General features: G+C 39.9%; 1 protein-coding gene across 2 annotated transcripts in view; it reads left to right on the forward strand.

Moving 5' to 3' along the window:
* LOC138020023 (protocadherin Fat 4-like) overlaps positions 1-15,000 on the forward strand; it is a 125,303-nt gene that overhangs the window by 27,747 nt on the left and 82,556 nt on the right. For both annotated transcript variants that reach the window (XM_068867013.1, XM_068867012.1), the window contains 15 exons: positions 2,507-2,721; positions 2,872-3,130; positions 3,491-3,777; positions 3,862-4,036; positions 4,685-4,824; positions 7,793-7,978; positions 8,498-8,714; positions 8,993-9,271; positions 9,795-9,914; positions 11,636-11,909; positions 12,121-12,391; positions 12,630-12,737; positions 13,120-13,266; positions 13,584-13,721; positions 14,644-14,763. In XM_068867013.1, the coding sequence (XP_068723114.1) occupies positions 2,507-2,721; positions 2,872-3,130; positions 3,491-3,777; positions 3,862-4,036; positions 4,685-4,824; positions 7,793-7,978; positions 8,498-8,714; positions 8,993-9,271; positions 9,795-9,914; positions 11,636-11,909; positions 12,121-12,391; positions 12,630-12,737; positions 13,120-13,266; positions 13,584-13,721; positions 14,644-14,763 (2,936 nt within the window). The remainder of the gene's footprint in view (positions 1-2,506; positions 2,722-2,871; positions 3,131-3,490; positions 3,778-3,861; positions 4,037-4,684; positions 4,825-7,792; positions 7,979-8,497; positions 8,715-8,992; positions 9,272-9,794; positions 9,915-11,635; positions 11,910-12,120; positions 12,392-12,629; positions 12,738-13,119; positions 13,267-13,583; positions 13,722-14,643; positions 14,764-15,000) is intronic.

Here is a 15,000-nt window from a genome sequence, read left to right on the forward strand (position 1 = left end):
TTCTAAAAGGGTTTTGATTTCTTGTCGAACTATAAGCTCTTCTTGATTATTAAAGACATTCGGCCTGTAATGTGCTTGAAAGGGCACAAGGCCTTCTTCAAAGGAAATTTTTTACACCATATACGTAGTCTAATATGTTGATATCATTTGTAATTTTACGCCAATTGGGCACAAAACCTCTCAGGTTGCCCGCGTGAAAGGTCGCAAGGTCGGATAAAAACTCAACATGATCATCTGAGCTTACCTCAATGTTTACTGTTTGCTTGTGGTCCCCTCTTTTTTCCGACCCCGAGGAGGTTGGCCTTAGGAGAAAGAAAGAGTTTCACTAGGGAGAATAGCGGTTGTTGCTGTGGTATGTGTCCGTAAAAGTTTCTACCGCCAAGACGATTATCTCTATCCCGGCTGTGACTAGCCTGTGGGGCTTCGGGACGCCCTTTTTTATTGAGTCGGTTGGCATCTGTGATGTTTTTTTTGCCAACTTGGAGAGGTCTTCGAAGAGATACTCGTATGTCTGGTCGACCGGTGAGCTACTGCATAATGCAGCATAGTCTTTATTTAGGTCATTCTTCATCGTTCACCGTCGGGCAGTGTTAATTAAGTGTTGGCGCAACGGCGTCAGTCATGAACTTGACCAAATGTTTGTTGTCCTTCAGTTCAGATTCAAGGACTTGGTCGTTGCTTTCATCATGGCGACTGGTTAGACACATATCTAACTTGTGTTAAACGCAACAACAACGTACATAATTTCTTTTTTTCTTTTCGACCACATGGCCCACATCACGACCGCGCGTGATCACGGGAACCCTCATAGCCGCAAACAGAATGGACAGCGGCGGGTCCAGCGACTGCGCCCGCCACCAGCGCATTCTGCGATTTTTGAGTTCTGGATTCGTTTGTCTTCGATGTGGCGGATATTTGGTTCCACATTGGATGATTTACACGTGGCGCTCTGAGGCCGGGCACGTTTTGTGGTCGAGAATAAAGATCAATCTTCGATTGGATCTTCTAGTCCGGTAACTTCTCTTTCAAAAGAGAGTTTACGCTACCTGCCAGAACCTCGCTGCCAGCTGGGCCACTTTTCTCACTGGCATCTAGATCGCGAGCGATATCAGCCAAAACATTCGATTCTGATGACTCGCTAACTGTTAGCTCGGCTACTCGTTCGTCGAGTGACTCTGTGACATTGTTTTCCCTTTCAGGAGATCCGTCGTTAAGCTCAGCGGGCTCAGTTATGGCCAAGATGTTCTCATTCATCTTTTTCATCTCCTGGAAGAGATCTGCGAACATTGATCCTGTATTCGAAGGGTCCGGTGTGCTTTCTTCCCGTCCATGCTCAAGTTTGGGCGGTAAATCGTCTGACTTCAACTACGTTGAAGTGCGAGTAGTAAGAACTCGTGAACAGTTAGATTAGGACAGGGCCAGCTGCATTGACTCGCAGTATGCTTATGTGAGCCTTACTGCGTAAGTTAAGGAATATTTTCAAGCGAAATTCCAACGACAATCTTGAAAGGTGTGATCTTGCTGGCGATGCAAACTGCGCAATGATCTTGCGCGTGCGCTGTGCTATCTGATGGGATCTCCCGCTCTGGTAGTCACTTGATAGAATTTTATGCGTACGCACAAGTCAAGTTTTGCATCACATGCTTCTTTTCTCTTTTTTTTTATAAGTACGAAACTGTAGTCTTTTGTAGGGACGATCGCCACCACTATTCCGCCTTCCCTTTTCTTCTAATTTTACCACACTTTTCATTATTTTGTGAATTTCAAATATGCTGCGAATATTTATCTATAGAAATTTAGCTTTCGGTTTCGGCCTTTTTTTCACAGAGAAAGAAAAACTAGAGATTACACTTAAAAACTCAATCTAAACATAAAATGATTAAAATGAGCCAGGGCAAAATTCATTCAAATATACTTACGAAACAATTAAAAACGCACACTAAGGAATAGTCATGTGCGGGAATACATATATAAGCGGGATCGTCACTCGTCCATGGGATAAAGCCGTCCTCCAGGCTTTTAATCCTGATGTACAGATTTCTTGAATCTCTATATAACACAACAGTTCATGGGCATATGGTGATCAGTGTGATCGATTGCACAAAATGTCACCAACCAAACCTTAATAATATTGTTTCAAATTGAGAGAAGTTAAACACTACTCAAGCGTCATATATCTAAATCTTCGAGCAATATTTTCAAGCAAAATTCCAACGACAATCTTCCAAGGCGTGATCTTGCGCGTGCGCTGTGCTATCTCATGGGATCTTCCGCTCTGGTAGTCACATGATAGATATTATGCGTACGCATTAGTCAAGTTTTGTATCACATGCTTCCTTTCTCTTTTTTTTTGTAAAAAAAACTTTTTTGTAGGGAAGACGATCGCTACCACTATTACTCCTCCCCTTTTCTTCTAACTTCACCACATTTTTCATTATTAAAAGAAAAGCTTACCTACACTGCCTATTATTATACATTCATTTTTCTTCGTACCGTTGGTTTCCAGATAATTGCGTCAGTAATCCAAATCTCTGTCCTGAAGGTTTAACAGTGGCTTTTTGGCTCAAGTATATTTCCGGTCAATACATCATTTCTTCCGGTGGAAAATCAAGTTTTGCGACAGGATTTGATTTCTATAGGGAAAAGGCTGATGGTAGATTCAACGTGATTCTCGAGACTTCCACTCATCGATGGCGTTTGAAACTAAACGACATACCAAAGGTTTGTTAAATGGTCCTTATTTTGGTATCAGAGATACGTATAGAAAAGAGCTGTAGTTTTATCGTCCAAGAAATCTGGGTTTCTTGTCTGTGACACTGCCTTTTCTCGCCACAATATGAAATAGCAATTTGTCCGGCTTTATTCTCACAGGTATGGTTTTATGCCTCGTTCGCATGGCACCCATCAACCGGGCTACGTTACTTCCAAGATGGACTCTTGGTATTATCAACTCAAACTGCTGAAAATATAACACGGGCAAGCGACATTTTCACTACAATGACTGTTGGTAAACCAAACAATGTGGACATCGGCATCCTTGATTACTACAGTAAAATACTTATTAGCGATCTTCTAATCTGGCGCACGCTTCTTACTGACGAAGAGATGTTTCATTCGTATACGATATCACGTAAGTGGTCATCTATTTTTCTGGGGTCTATTTTCGTAAATGTTAATTTTTTTAAAATTTCATTTCATTTTTTTTAAGCACTATTTACACAATGAAAGTAAAAAATTGAGCGTACTTAAATGTTTTCAATATCGTAATTCACTGGAGGTAATAACGTAAATATGTCATCTATCAAACTGGAGAGCTGGCATTTGGATTTAAGGCGGTCTCCAGATAACATGTGAACGGTTCTGGAATAACGGTTCGCGGCTAGAACGAACGAGACTTTTTAAACCCTGGATTAGTTTTGTGCATGGCATGATGAGTGCAAATGCATTTCTGCTCCGGATCTAATTTAGTTTCCTAAAATTGACTTTGCAGGGCATGTTACCGGTCGTGAGATGCCAAGCTCCCCTCAGTACGCGGGAAAATTTGCCATATCCGAAGATGGTGCTATCACTGTTATTGGAGAACTAGATCGAGAGACGAAGCAAAACTACACCTTTGTTGTACGAGCAAGTGATCTAGATCCATTTCACCCGCGGCACAATACAACTGTTGTAGAAATAGAAATTACTGATTCGAATGATAACTCACCAGTGTTTAGGAATACAACCTACGAGGCAGATCTCATTGAACATTCAAGCATAGGAGCTCTTGCTTTGACGGTAAGACAGTTTTACTGGAGTTGATCTTTACAAAACTCCGCTGCTGTAAGTAAATCATTTGTGTACACAACGATTTTGTTTCAGGTTGAGGCTAAAGATACAGACCTGGACTCCAATAGCCTGATATCGTATACCATTGTTAGTGGAAACTTGCAGAATGCCTTTACCATAAACAGTAGTACAGGAGAAATCAAGGTCAACAAGGACATTGACCGAGAGCAAATTCAACAATTCGTTCTCGGAGTTCAGGCTAAGGATGGTGAGGAAGAAATAGCTGTTATCTGTAGATGTTTTCATTTTTAATATGAGTCATGCTGTTTTTTATCATGAGTTTTGAACAAGCAACACATCTCTGTAAATAGAAGCGATGACATTTACGATTTCTTTTACGATTTCTTGTCTATTGAAGAGCTCCACTATCTAACTATCTAAGGAGCAAGGATGGCACAGTAGGTTAGTGCGCGGCCTTGGTGCAAGAGGTCCTGAGTTCGATTCCCGGATTTCGCATCCTTGTTTCGACTCCTTTCCTTTCGGTGTAGCTAAGTAGCTTTAAATACCCGTAAAACGGAGCAGTGATGGATAGGGGGGAGTAAAATGAGCGCACCGTCGACCTCAGGTTTGTGAGTAATTAAAAGTTACTGTTACGAGTTATCGACGTTAAATAAGGTCTACTTTACTTTACTTTACTCTAAAAATGCTCCCCGTGTCGTTCAAATTACTTAAGGGTATAATTTTATTCTGACTCTGGGCAAAATGGAAACCTTGAGCTTCTCACATTGCTTTCTGTCTTCATTCATATGCAAATTTTCACAGGGTATTTTTCTTACTATATAATAAATCAACGAGATTTTAATGTCCGAATTCTCCGAATACAACTTGTTTGAGATGTTGACAAATCTTGTTTCAGGAGGATCTCCCGCCCTACAGAAAACTGTTCAAGTGACAATAAACATAGTTGACGTAAACGATAACCCTCCAATCATCTCACCGAGCACTTACGTGGCGGGAGTTAAGGAGAATTTACCACCTGGACAAAGTGTTCTGCGAGTAAGAACAGATGATGAATTTAAGCCGGTGACATACGGGTCAGCATTAGTTGTTAAACAAATTTTGCAGCGCCTATAAAACTGTTGAATACTGAAGTACGCCTTAAACATGTTAACGCTGTTAAGCAAAATTGGGCAAAGATTTGAGAAGCGCTCTCTTCCTTAATGAGGAGGTTAGGGTCAGCCCTGACACTGACTAACCCGAAAGCCACTTGCTGATCGGCGTGAACCAATTGTTTTCCAGTGTCAAGAAGTTCAACACAGTTTAACATTTGTTGTTCATTGTTGACCCGTGTGTAACAGGCTTTTTATTTATAGAGCAAGGAAACAGCACGTATCAAGAAATTAAAAGGGGATCAAATTCAAAGACAATAGCTTTTGTTTGGTGTTGCAAATATTGCCTTAAAAGGAAGTTTTGAAATAATAGCTTGAGCACCCGAAATAAAGATTCATTAATTCACGAGGGAAATTCAAAATCGCCGATTGCCACATCAGCGGGAAATTTGAATATTCGGAGAGAGTATACTGATGTCAAACTCAACTCGGGGGAGGGGGTTGGGGTTACATTTTGTTTGAGGTCATTGGATAGTAAGGGAGGGACGGTCAAGACAGCGAATGCCGTGGGATACGTTTAATCCCAAGATGCTTCATTTTAGTTGACCGGAGAAACAAGATGGCGCATGAAAATCCAAGCATGAATTTTGGAAGCTTAACTTGACACCTTCATCGAAACTTGTTTTCCTGCGGAATTTCGCTGGTCGGGGAAATTTTGAGAATTTTATAGAACGAAATCATTCAATGCTTTTAATTCCTGCCTGGTTTGCACTGAACTCATGGCGGTGGAGAAGCGTTAAACGTGAGACGTTCGAATGAGCACTAAATATTCAATCACCGCTAGTCAATCGTAGTGATGCTCAGAAAATGTTGGATACAACTGTGTGAAGTATTTACATCGATTTTTCATCCCGGTGTTGAGGACCGGGAGGAATTCATGGTCAATCATCCTGTGTTGAACACATTTCATTCAGCGAGCATGCAAACATTTGCCACGAAATGACCAGAAACCAAAACGAAACTCAACCAGGGACCACTTTCGTCCCGGGATGAATCACACTTTTTCCGCAGAAATCTCACCGAAACTTCTATGAATTCCGCTCGTTTATGTTCGGTAAAATTTGCGTGTAGTCTAGTTTTAGTTCGCATAAAAACAAAAGGCGGTATTACTTTTTGCAGATAGGCAAAACAATAGATGGCTATTTTCTCACTTCCTTGACCAAATGAATTTTTGTCAAGTTTCAAGCGATCTCAGTTTGTGCACGCTTCGGTAGTTGCTTTGATCCGTTTTCAAGAATATGGTGGGTAATTGTTGTTAGGATATTACCTTTGGTTATAAAAATATCGTTTCAAGTGTTTTAATTCGGCTTAAAGACGATTGCCTTTTTGTTTCCTTTAATAAAAACACTTGATATTCTATTAGTAGCAATCGCTTTGTTTAAGGTTAGTCATGAGTGAATACAAACTGACTCGAAAAACGCACGAGTGCAACAGCAGCCTTGGTACTATGATCAAATTTGTACCCCTTGATTTTTTGAGTGTATCACATAGAATTCCATGAAAGAACAAAAATGCCATTTACCGTTTGCAAATATCTTCATTAGTTCCGGAGATATTTAAGTTTGAAAAATGGGTAAAATATGCAAATGAGATGACTGATGACGTCATACACTCAACCCAATATTATATAAAGTATATAAATAGAGCTATCTTGGCCAGTTTGCAGCACAGACCATTGAAACTTGGTAGTCTAATAGTTCTACAGGAAACACATCTATGGCTGTTAAAAATTCTGTTCCCATGGCAACTCACTCTTTTCCAGTTCCCACCCACTTGATTTCAATATGTTAGTGATTTTCAGCTTGAAAAATGTTAAACAAGGCAGCAAACTCGAGCTAACATATTCATATGCTTGCTGGATCATGCATATGAAGTGCTGTTTGCAAATATCAAAATGGAACGCCAAAGGTGGCCAGAAAAGCTTTTAATATGGGGGAGGTCTGGAACCCAGTATGATGCCATGGTAACAGAACTGTTAAGCTCGTATTGTGAAGAACATTTAGTAGAATCTTACTGCAAAAAATCAAACATTTCTGATACAAATTGGCTGAGACATCTCTTTTCATCATATTTGAACAAAATTTCGTTGAGTGTATGACGTCATCACTTGACTAATTTGCATATTTTACAAACTCGAATATCTCTGGAACGAAAAGAGATATTTGAAAAAAGTAAACAGCATTTTTCTTCTCACGCAGACTACTTGTTTATGTTTCAAAATGGCTTAGATAGGAAAGACGCAATTTTCGTCATAGTACCACTTTAAGATAGTCTTTGTGCTCTATCGTGTTTAAAAGTTGCGCAATAACACAGCTTCAGCCTTCTCTAATCAAGGTTTACAAGGCTAAACTAAGGCGTCTTCGGGAAAAGACTCACAATCCGAGAATTCAGCAGAATTCCGTTACAATTCAGCTAAATAAAGTCCTAGCTCCTTACATAGTATGAGATTCACATGTACGAGCAGGTAATTTTACTTTTCGTTTCACTGGACATGCTCGAAAAGATGCAAAAGCCCTTCTCTGTACTCGTACCCGTCTCCACTATATCATGCTCACACGCAGTTTTGCCCTCCCCTCTCCCCTGAAACAGCTTCCCTAACTCGCCGATATTCTTCGGATGGCAAGGAATCGACTTCGTCAACTTCCGACGAAATTCCGTTGCCGCGGCTCCAAACAATAGGGTATTGTGCATAGATGTGATATAGAATTTGATCAGGAACAACTGGTTATTTAAAGCGTTATAGTTGACTTAAATAATCTTGCTATGTCGGATGGGTAAATTATTTGATAAATACATTTGGGCTGTGAGCATTCGGCATTCGGTTCTTGTTGGATAGCTTCCTATTGTCTTTCTAGCTTACAGTTGAAGATGCTGATTATGGGATTAATGGCCAAGTTACATTCCATGTGAATAGTGATAAGTTTGCGGTTAACTATTCGACTGGCACACTCTACACCACACAAACGATTGACAGGGAACAAGATAATGAATACTTGTTAACTGTGCTAGTAACGGATGGAGGAGTAGGCGCAACTGCAAAGGTAAGTTACTTTATGGTCCTCGAAAAATTGTGGAAGCATTCAATGTGAAGTTAATTTCTCCCCTCACCCCAAATTTACCAAAAACTAGAATCCCAGTAGAAATCCTGGGAAATCTATCTGAGTGTTTAGCCCTAGTGGAAATGAGCTAACACAAGAAAAGTGAAAATGATGTAATCATGACGGAATCCGTCGGGTGGATTTTCTCTTTCCTTGTGGCAAGGGATAAAGCACAAGTAGATTTCTTGGGATCTCCAGCACTACAAATATTACCTTTCGAATACCAATAGACGGATTAAAACAATCGATAATATCTATAGTGAACGACATTGCTTATTGTGAACGTACATATTCTGCTTGTTCATTGGAATTTGTCATCGGCCATTTGAGTCATCTTAAATTGAGAAAAAAAAACAAGGATTGTTACAAAGGCTTGACTTGCAGGAGGGGTGTATGACTGTGTTCTGTAAACGGTAATGCAATATGTTTAATCTACCTCTTGCTTAACTGCACTATCAACAGAGCTCTAGCGTGTCATTGCAAATACTCGTCGAGGATGAAAACGACAACTCTCCGAAGTTTACCAAGGATGTATACAAGGTGGCTATCAGCGAGAATGCTACAATTGGGTCATCGGTGATTCGGGTACTTGCCAGTGATCCGGATGATGGCAGTAACGCTGACCTTACCTTCACTCTCAGGGGTGGTGACGGCGTATTTGTCATCAACGTAACTTCAGGTAGGTTTAAATTGTTGTCAGGCAACGAATTTTGTGCTAGAGCATAGGAAAAGGGTCAGAAGGTGTCTTTTAACATCGTCTATGGCCGGAAAACTCCATTTAGAATGACCTTAAATTCGAGAGACATAGTGAGCGTTGAGCCCCGAGAACAACAAATTAATCTCAGCTCCATAAGCTTGACATTGGTTCTTAAGAGTATTTATTCGTGACTGAATTTCGCTCGCAGATAGTACAGTTAATTTTGATATAAATACTGATCACTTTTTGCTGTTCTTAAGGTCTTATCACTGTTTTAAAGAAAGTTGATCGCGAATCCAACCCTGGTGGCTATTCTCTCATGGTCACAGCCCAGGATCACGGCTATCCCTTAGCCAAGTTCACCAGGGCCTTAGTCAATATTACAGTGTCCGATATCAATGACAACACTCCTCGGTTCGATAAATTTACTTATTCGGCTGAGGTCAGAGAGGACAGTGATGTCAAGGAATTTGTAGCTGCAGTGCATGCTGTGGACGAAGATGAAGGCCTGGCTGGAGAAATATTTTACTTCATCACAGGTTTGTTGTTTACGTCCTTAATTTTCAACGCGAGGCTATGAGCTGTTAAAAACAGACTACTTTTGAACAAGTGGATGGTCCGTTAGATCTAAACTTCGCGGATCCGGCTCTGAAAGATTTTCCCCCAAGGTCTTCTCTTTGGTTGTTTCACTTGCAACTAGAAACTGGTGAGGTGACCTAAGGTATACTTTAAAAGACTGCCTTACTAGTTTGCATTTTTATCCCAGTCAGACATTGAGGAGCATGAGAAATTAAGAAGAACCTGGTAAAGACGAAAAAAGCAGGGAATTGCGTATAACTTTTGCTGGATTAAGGACTATAATTTTTTGGTACGTTCTGCTCATTTTACACGTTGAACAAATGGAATACACATAAAACGGTGACAACAACCTGAATTTGTTCTTTAAAATCGCTTTCTCGTTGCTGTTGGCGGGGTCCCCTTGTGCAAGTATACGCAGACCTGGTGGCCAATGCATACCTTTTATGTATCATTCACAGATACTATCTTATTTTCTGTTTGCAGCTGGAAATGTAGGCGGTGCATTTGCGATTGATGCTTTTGGTAATATAACAGTGGCCACCAAGCTGGATCGAGAAACTAAGGCTGCTTATGAACTGACCATTACCGCAAAAGATGGCGCAGGTATCAGTTGAAGATCATTTCAACTGAAATAGACGCAAATTCCTCTCTTATTCGTCAGCCAATATTTAGCATTCAGGCTCCCTGAGCATTTAAGTCACTGAAAAGTTGCAGGGAAGAACAAACCTGATGAGCTAAGTTGTCACTGTCAAGTCTGTCAAAGCTCACTTTATACGGATACATCCCTCGTTTCAGGAATTTATATGGGCATAATAAATAGCCCACTATTATGAAATTTTCCTCAGCTTGAAGATCAGACTAATGTGATCCAGGTGTACCTTCTTTCCTCTGTACCAGCACTGTAAACGGCCTTCATGATAAAGATGCGGTTATCCTGCCTCAGTGGCCTCTAGATTTTTATACAATACATGAAGCCATACGAGGGTCGCAATGTGGATAAAATGATTAACAACGTCAAACAAGATACCGTTCCAAAAAAAGGGAAAAAAACGGTTAAATTGAATAAGGTCATGTATCATGGAGGAGAAAAGAGATCATGCATTGTGTTTCTTTACGGAATTCGAGTTGAATTTAAAGGAAAAACGTTCGATTCCTCGCAAATGATGAAAAATAAGCAAATAGAACTTCGGTCCTTTGTTTTTTCCTTTGCAGCAAAAACTAAATATGCTATTTGCAGAAAAAAAGAAAGCAAACTTAGTCATTGCAACACTGGTTTTATATGTTTTAGGGCGTTCTCGATAAGGAAAGAAACAAGAATAAGGAACTAGCGTCCTTGAGTACAATAGCGACAACAACACAACAATCTGTGCATATAAAACCTTAAAAAAGGCGGTTCAGTGGAATTCAATTCAATAATTATTATTCATGATGAAATGATATATGAAATGGATCATATATGAACTGCGGATATGAAATCAAGTTCATATATGATCCATTTCATATATCATTTCATCATTGATTCATGCCTCATGGGAACATTAGAACCCACAAATGACCAGCTCCCAACGTCAGTGGCTTCATAGCTTAGTTGGTTTGAGCGTCGCACTGGTAACGCGAGGTTTTTTTCTTCACTTGATTTCACATCCGCAGTTCATATATGATCCGTTTCATATATCATTTCATCATTGATTCATTCCTCATGGGAACATTAGAACCCACAAATGACCAGCTCCCAACGTCAGTGGCTTCATAGCTTAGTTGGTTAGAGCGTCGCACCGGTAACGCGAGGTTTTTTTCTTCACTTGATTTCATATCCGCAGTTCATATATGATCCATTTCATATATCATTTCATCATTGATTCATTCTTTATGGCAACATTAGAGCCCTCAAATGATCAGCTCCCAACGTCAGTGGCTTCACAGCTCAGTTGGTTAGAGCGTCGCACCGGTAACGCGAGGTCACGGGTTCAAACCCGGTTGAAGTCCTGAACTTTTCAGGCTTCTCTACGCAATTGCAAAAATTGCGTTCATAACTACGAGGATCATAGCTTTACTTAATTATTATTAAATCATGACAAGGATGAGACTTCCAACCTATCACGTAAGAGACTCTTAAATCTTAAACAAAAGCTACATTAAAGCGATGGGAAAACCCTTTAAAGGGGCATTATAGAAACTCGATTTATCATATCACTCATCAAAGAAAACCTCTCTTTCACTAAATTCGTTCCACATTATTACCCTCTGTGTTATATGTGCTATATGTTATCTGAATTTTTCGTTACAAATGAATTAAGATTTTGGCTTTGGGTTCTCTACCACAGGTGAACCCAGGTCTGCAAGTGCTGAAGTAGACATCACTGTATCTGATGCAAATGATAACCCACCGTTTTTCCGCGCCGTGCCGCTGTCTATATTTATTAGCGAATCAGCTCTTCCCGGTACTCCCGTCTACACCTTGATAGCCAATGACCCAGATGTTGGCACCAACAAAGCTATCACGTTTGCAGGAAACTCCCCTGAGAGAAAGTTCGCTATTGACGGACAAACTGGTGTCATTACTACAGTGGGGGCGCTGGACTTTGAAAAACAGCAAAAGTAAGTGATAATAAATGCTACCCTAACTTGTATTTTAGGGGGGAGAGGATGTTTGGACAGTCATCGGTGATCAAAAATCTGCTTGAAGAACATGAAGCATTGCTGCGCTTGAAGTATACACCCCAGAAACATGGAGGATAAATACTGTATTTTCTCAAGCTAGCTAAGAATCAGACAAGTAAAGGGACCTGTATGCATTTTTGTTTCCTAGTTACACATTTTATGTGGTGGCCATGGATCAGGGAGTCCCGCAGCTCAACAGCTCCACTCTTTATGTTAATGTCACTATAGTGGATGAAAACGACAACAATCCCAAGTTTGAGAGAACGATGTATGGTGTGCAGATTTGGGAGAATGAAACCATTGGCGGTCACGTGATTTGGCTGAAGGCAACTGAAAAAGACTCAGCTCTGGGGTCAATTATCGGTTATAACATATCTGCTGGAGACCCGCAAGGCCAGTTCAGGATATTTTATCGTACTGTAAGTTCTTAGTTTTTGGTGTGTTAATGTTAGGTTTTCTTATAAGTTACAGCCGTAAGTATAACATTTGTGTTATGGAAATTAACAGTCACCTCCCAACAGCGTAGTAAAGTGATAAATAAAATGAGGAAAGAAAGTGCTTCTTTTTTCTTTTGGGTGAAGAAGGAGGGGAAGGGGTGGTGGTGGTGGGAGAGTATCGACACTGCATTGATTACTTTGATTTCCGTGTTTGGTCTAGGGACAAATCGTGGTACAGAAGCCATTGGACAGAGAACTTGTGCCAAACTATACACTTCGTGTTACGGCGACCGATAATGGTAATCCCCCTCGATATGGAGAGACGTCGGTAAGAGAGTCATTTCCATAGCCGTAATTAACCCTCCTTGAGCTTCATTTTTGTTGGCATGCTCTCCCTTCCAAGGAGTTATTTTTACACGTTTACTCTTTCTTGCTGAGACCTGTCATTTTATTATTATCATAATTGCAGTGCAAGGTAACTTGAATTCAAGATCTACAATGTATGTAGTCTCGCGCAGATAGGTATTTAGGGCTTCGTCTGATGTACCTATTTTTTAAAGAAAGCATTTTTATTTTAAACAGGCTCTTCGTTTTCTTCTGTTCAAGGGCGAAGTTGTTTATGTAATCTTTTGGTGAAAATGTTCGGCTAGATGTAGCTGGCCGCACGATTAATGGAAGAAATTATATCGCTTTTCTGTTATTTCCCCCAGGTTGCTATCTTGCTGAAGGACGTCAATGACCGTACTCCTGAATTTCAGTTTTATGATTACCAAAGTGAAGTATCTGAAGACAGTGTTGTTGGCACAACTGTCACAACATTGTTGGCCACTGATATGGACAGTGCTGAGAATACAGTGGTAAGCCCCTTTCTTGGTCTGGTTTTTGGTCAAAAGGCCACAACCAAGAGCTAGGGACTTAGAGCGAACAATTAGTTTTCTCGGACCTAGTTATTTTTATATTACTGCTTCCCGCGTAAATTTAAAGGTAACCGTTACGTTATGTTTGTGTGATGTTATCGGAGACGTCGTACTAGAGAAGCCGTTCTGAATATTGTAAGGGAACTATAATTCAAAGGAAAAATATGTGAGTCGTACTCCTTTTTCTTCCGTTGCAAAATGATTAATCTCTTTTCTGTTATTTATGCTATATTTTCAATATTATTTTTATCTCGTAGTTGCTGTACAGTATCCTCAGTGGTGACGCCGATGAGAACATAAATATCACTACCGTGAAAAGGGATGGAAAATATGTTGGAATTGTAACGGTAGCAAAGACCCTTGACCGAGAAACTAAGGATGTCTATGAACTTTATGTTAGTTTATAGTTTTTAGTCCAATTAATAAATAATAAATAAATAAATAAATAAATAAATAAATGAATAAAAAAATTAATAATGACATCTCCAATTCCTGTAACCTCCATCCTCTAACTTCCTCACTTGGTAAAAAATCTGGAGGGAATAGATCATCTTTGATAAATAGCATTTCGTAAACGAGGCAGTCAAATTGCGCGTGGCACTTCTTAGGATGAATTTTGTTACCGTGCACTTCCAAAAGGTGTTTACCAATAGCTGAATACTTGTGTTCAGCAATGCGTTGATGAAGGTGTCGGGCTGTATCACCGACATGCATTAAAGTTGTCGTTTAAATCAACCAATCACATTCAAAGTTGTAGTTCAATTCAACCAATCACAACCTTGGTCTCAATCACCACAGAAACAGTGTACACACTCCTAAATTGGAGCTTTCTTTCTTTCTGAGCGATATTAAACAATTTACGCCTCCTTTGTCAGTCTTTTAATGCAAGTTTTCCCTTTCTTTCATGACCTGGATCTTCTTCCTTTCTCGGAAATTGAAATTTTTATGATTAATTGGTAAGAGGACTTCGTGGCGTCGAATTCGGTCTGTAATCATGCTCGTAATAAACAAATGGAACTCCCACAGCTCGGTCATCCGAGTTTCAGGAGTTTGTTATCACTCGTACGATTACAGACCGAAATGGACTCCACTCAGTCCTATTACCAAATTTAATTAAGAACAATCGCTGATATTAATTGTTAAATTATTCATATGAGTAATTACCAGGGTTTTATTGGCACCTCTTAGGTGACCGTTTCATTTTAGGTTTTAAACCGTTCAATTTTAATATTTGGAAGATGCAAAAGAGTATTGGACACGAAGAACTTTTACAGCATTTTCCTGCAATTAAAATAAACAATTGAAGTGTCTTTGCAGATTTTGGTGTCAGACGGCCTGCACAACAGCACTGTCCTGCTGGAAATTCAAGTCACTGATGTCAATGACCGCAGTCCAGAATTCAACTCAACTACTGAATACTCAGCCAATGTGGCAGAGGTCTGTTCATTTAAAGTATCTACAATCTTATGAGTGTGATAAAGGCAAAAATCAGTTTACATGTCCACTAAAAGCCAACTTTTGACAGTGGAACCTTGTGACACTGCCCCTTTAAAGAGAACAGATAAATGCCTGAACAGGAACAAATTTATGCGGCCGTTTGACCGTTGGGTGTGCCTCAAAATCAGTCTTTTTTGGCTTCATTTTCTTATGCTAGTTCATAATTCCTATGTAGAT

Source organism: Montipora capricornis, chromosome 10, assembly GCF_036669925.1.
Source record: "Montipora capricornis isolate CH-2021 chromosome 10, ASM3666992v2, whole genome shotgun sequence".
NCBI lineage: Eukaryota > Metazoa > Cnidaria > Anthozoa > Scleractinia > Acroporidae > Montipora > Montipora capricornis.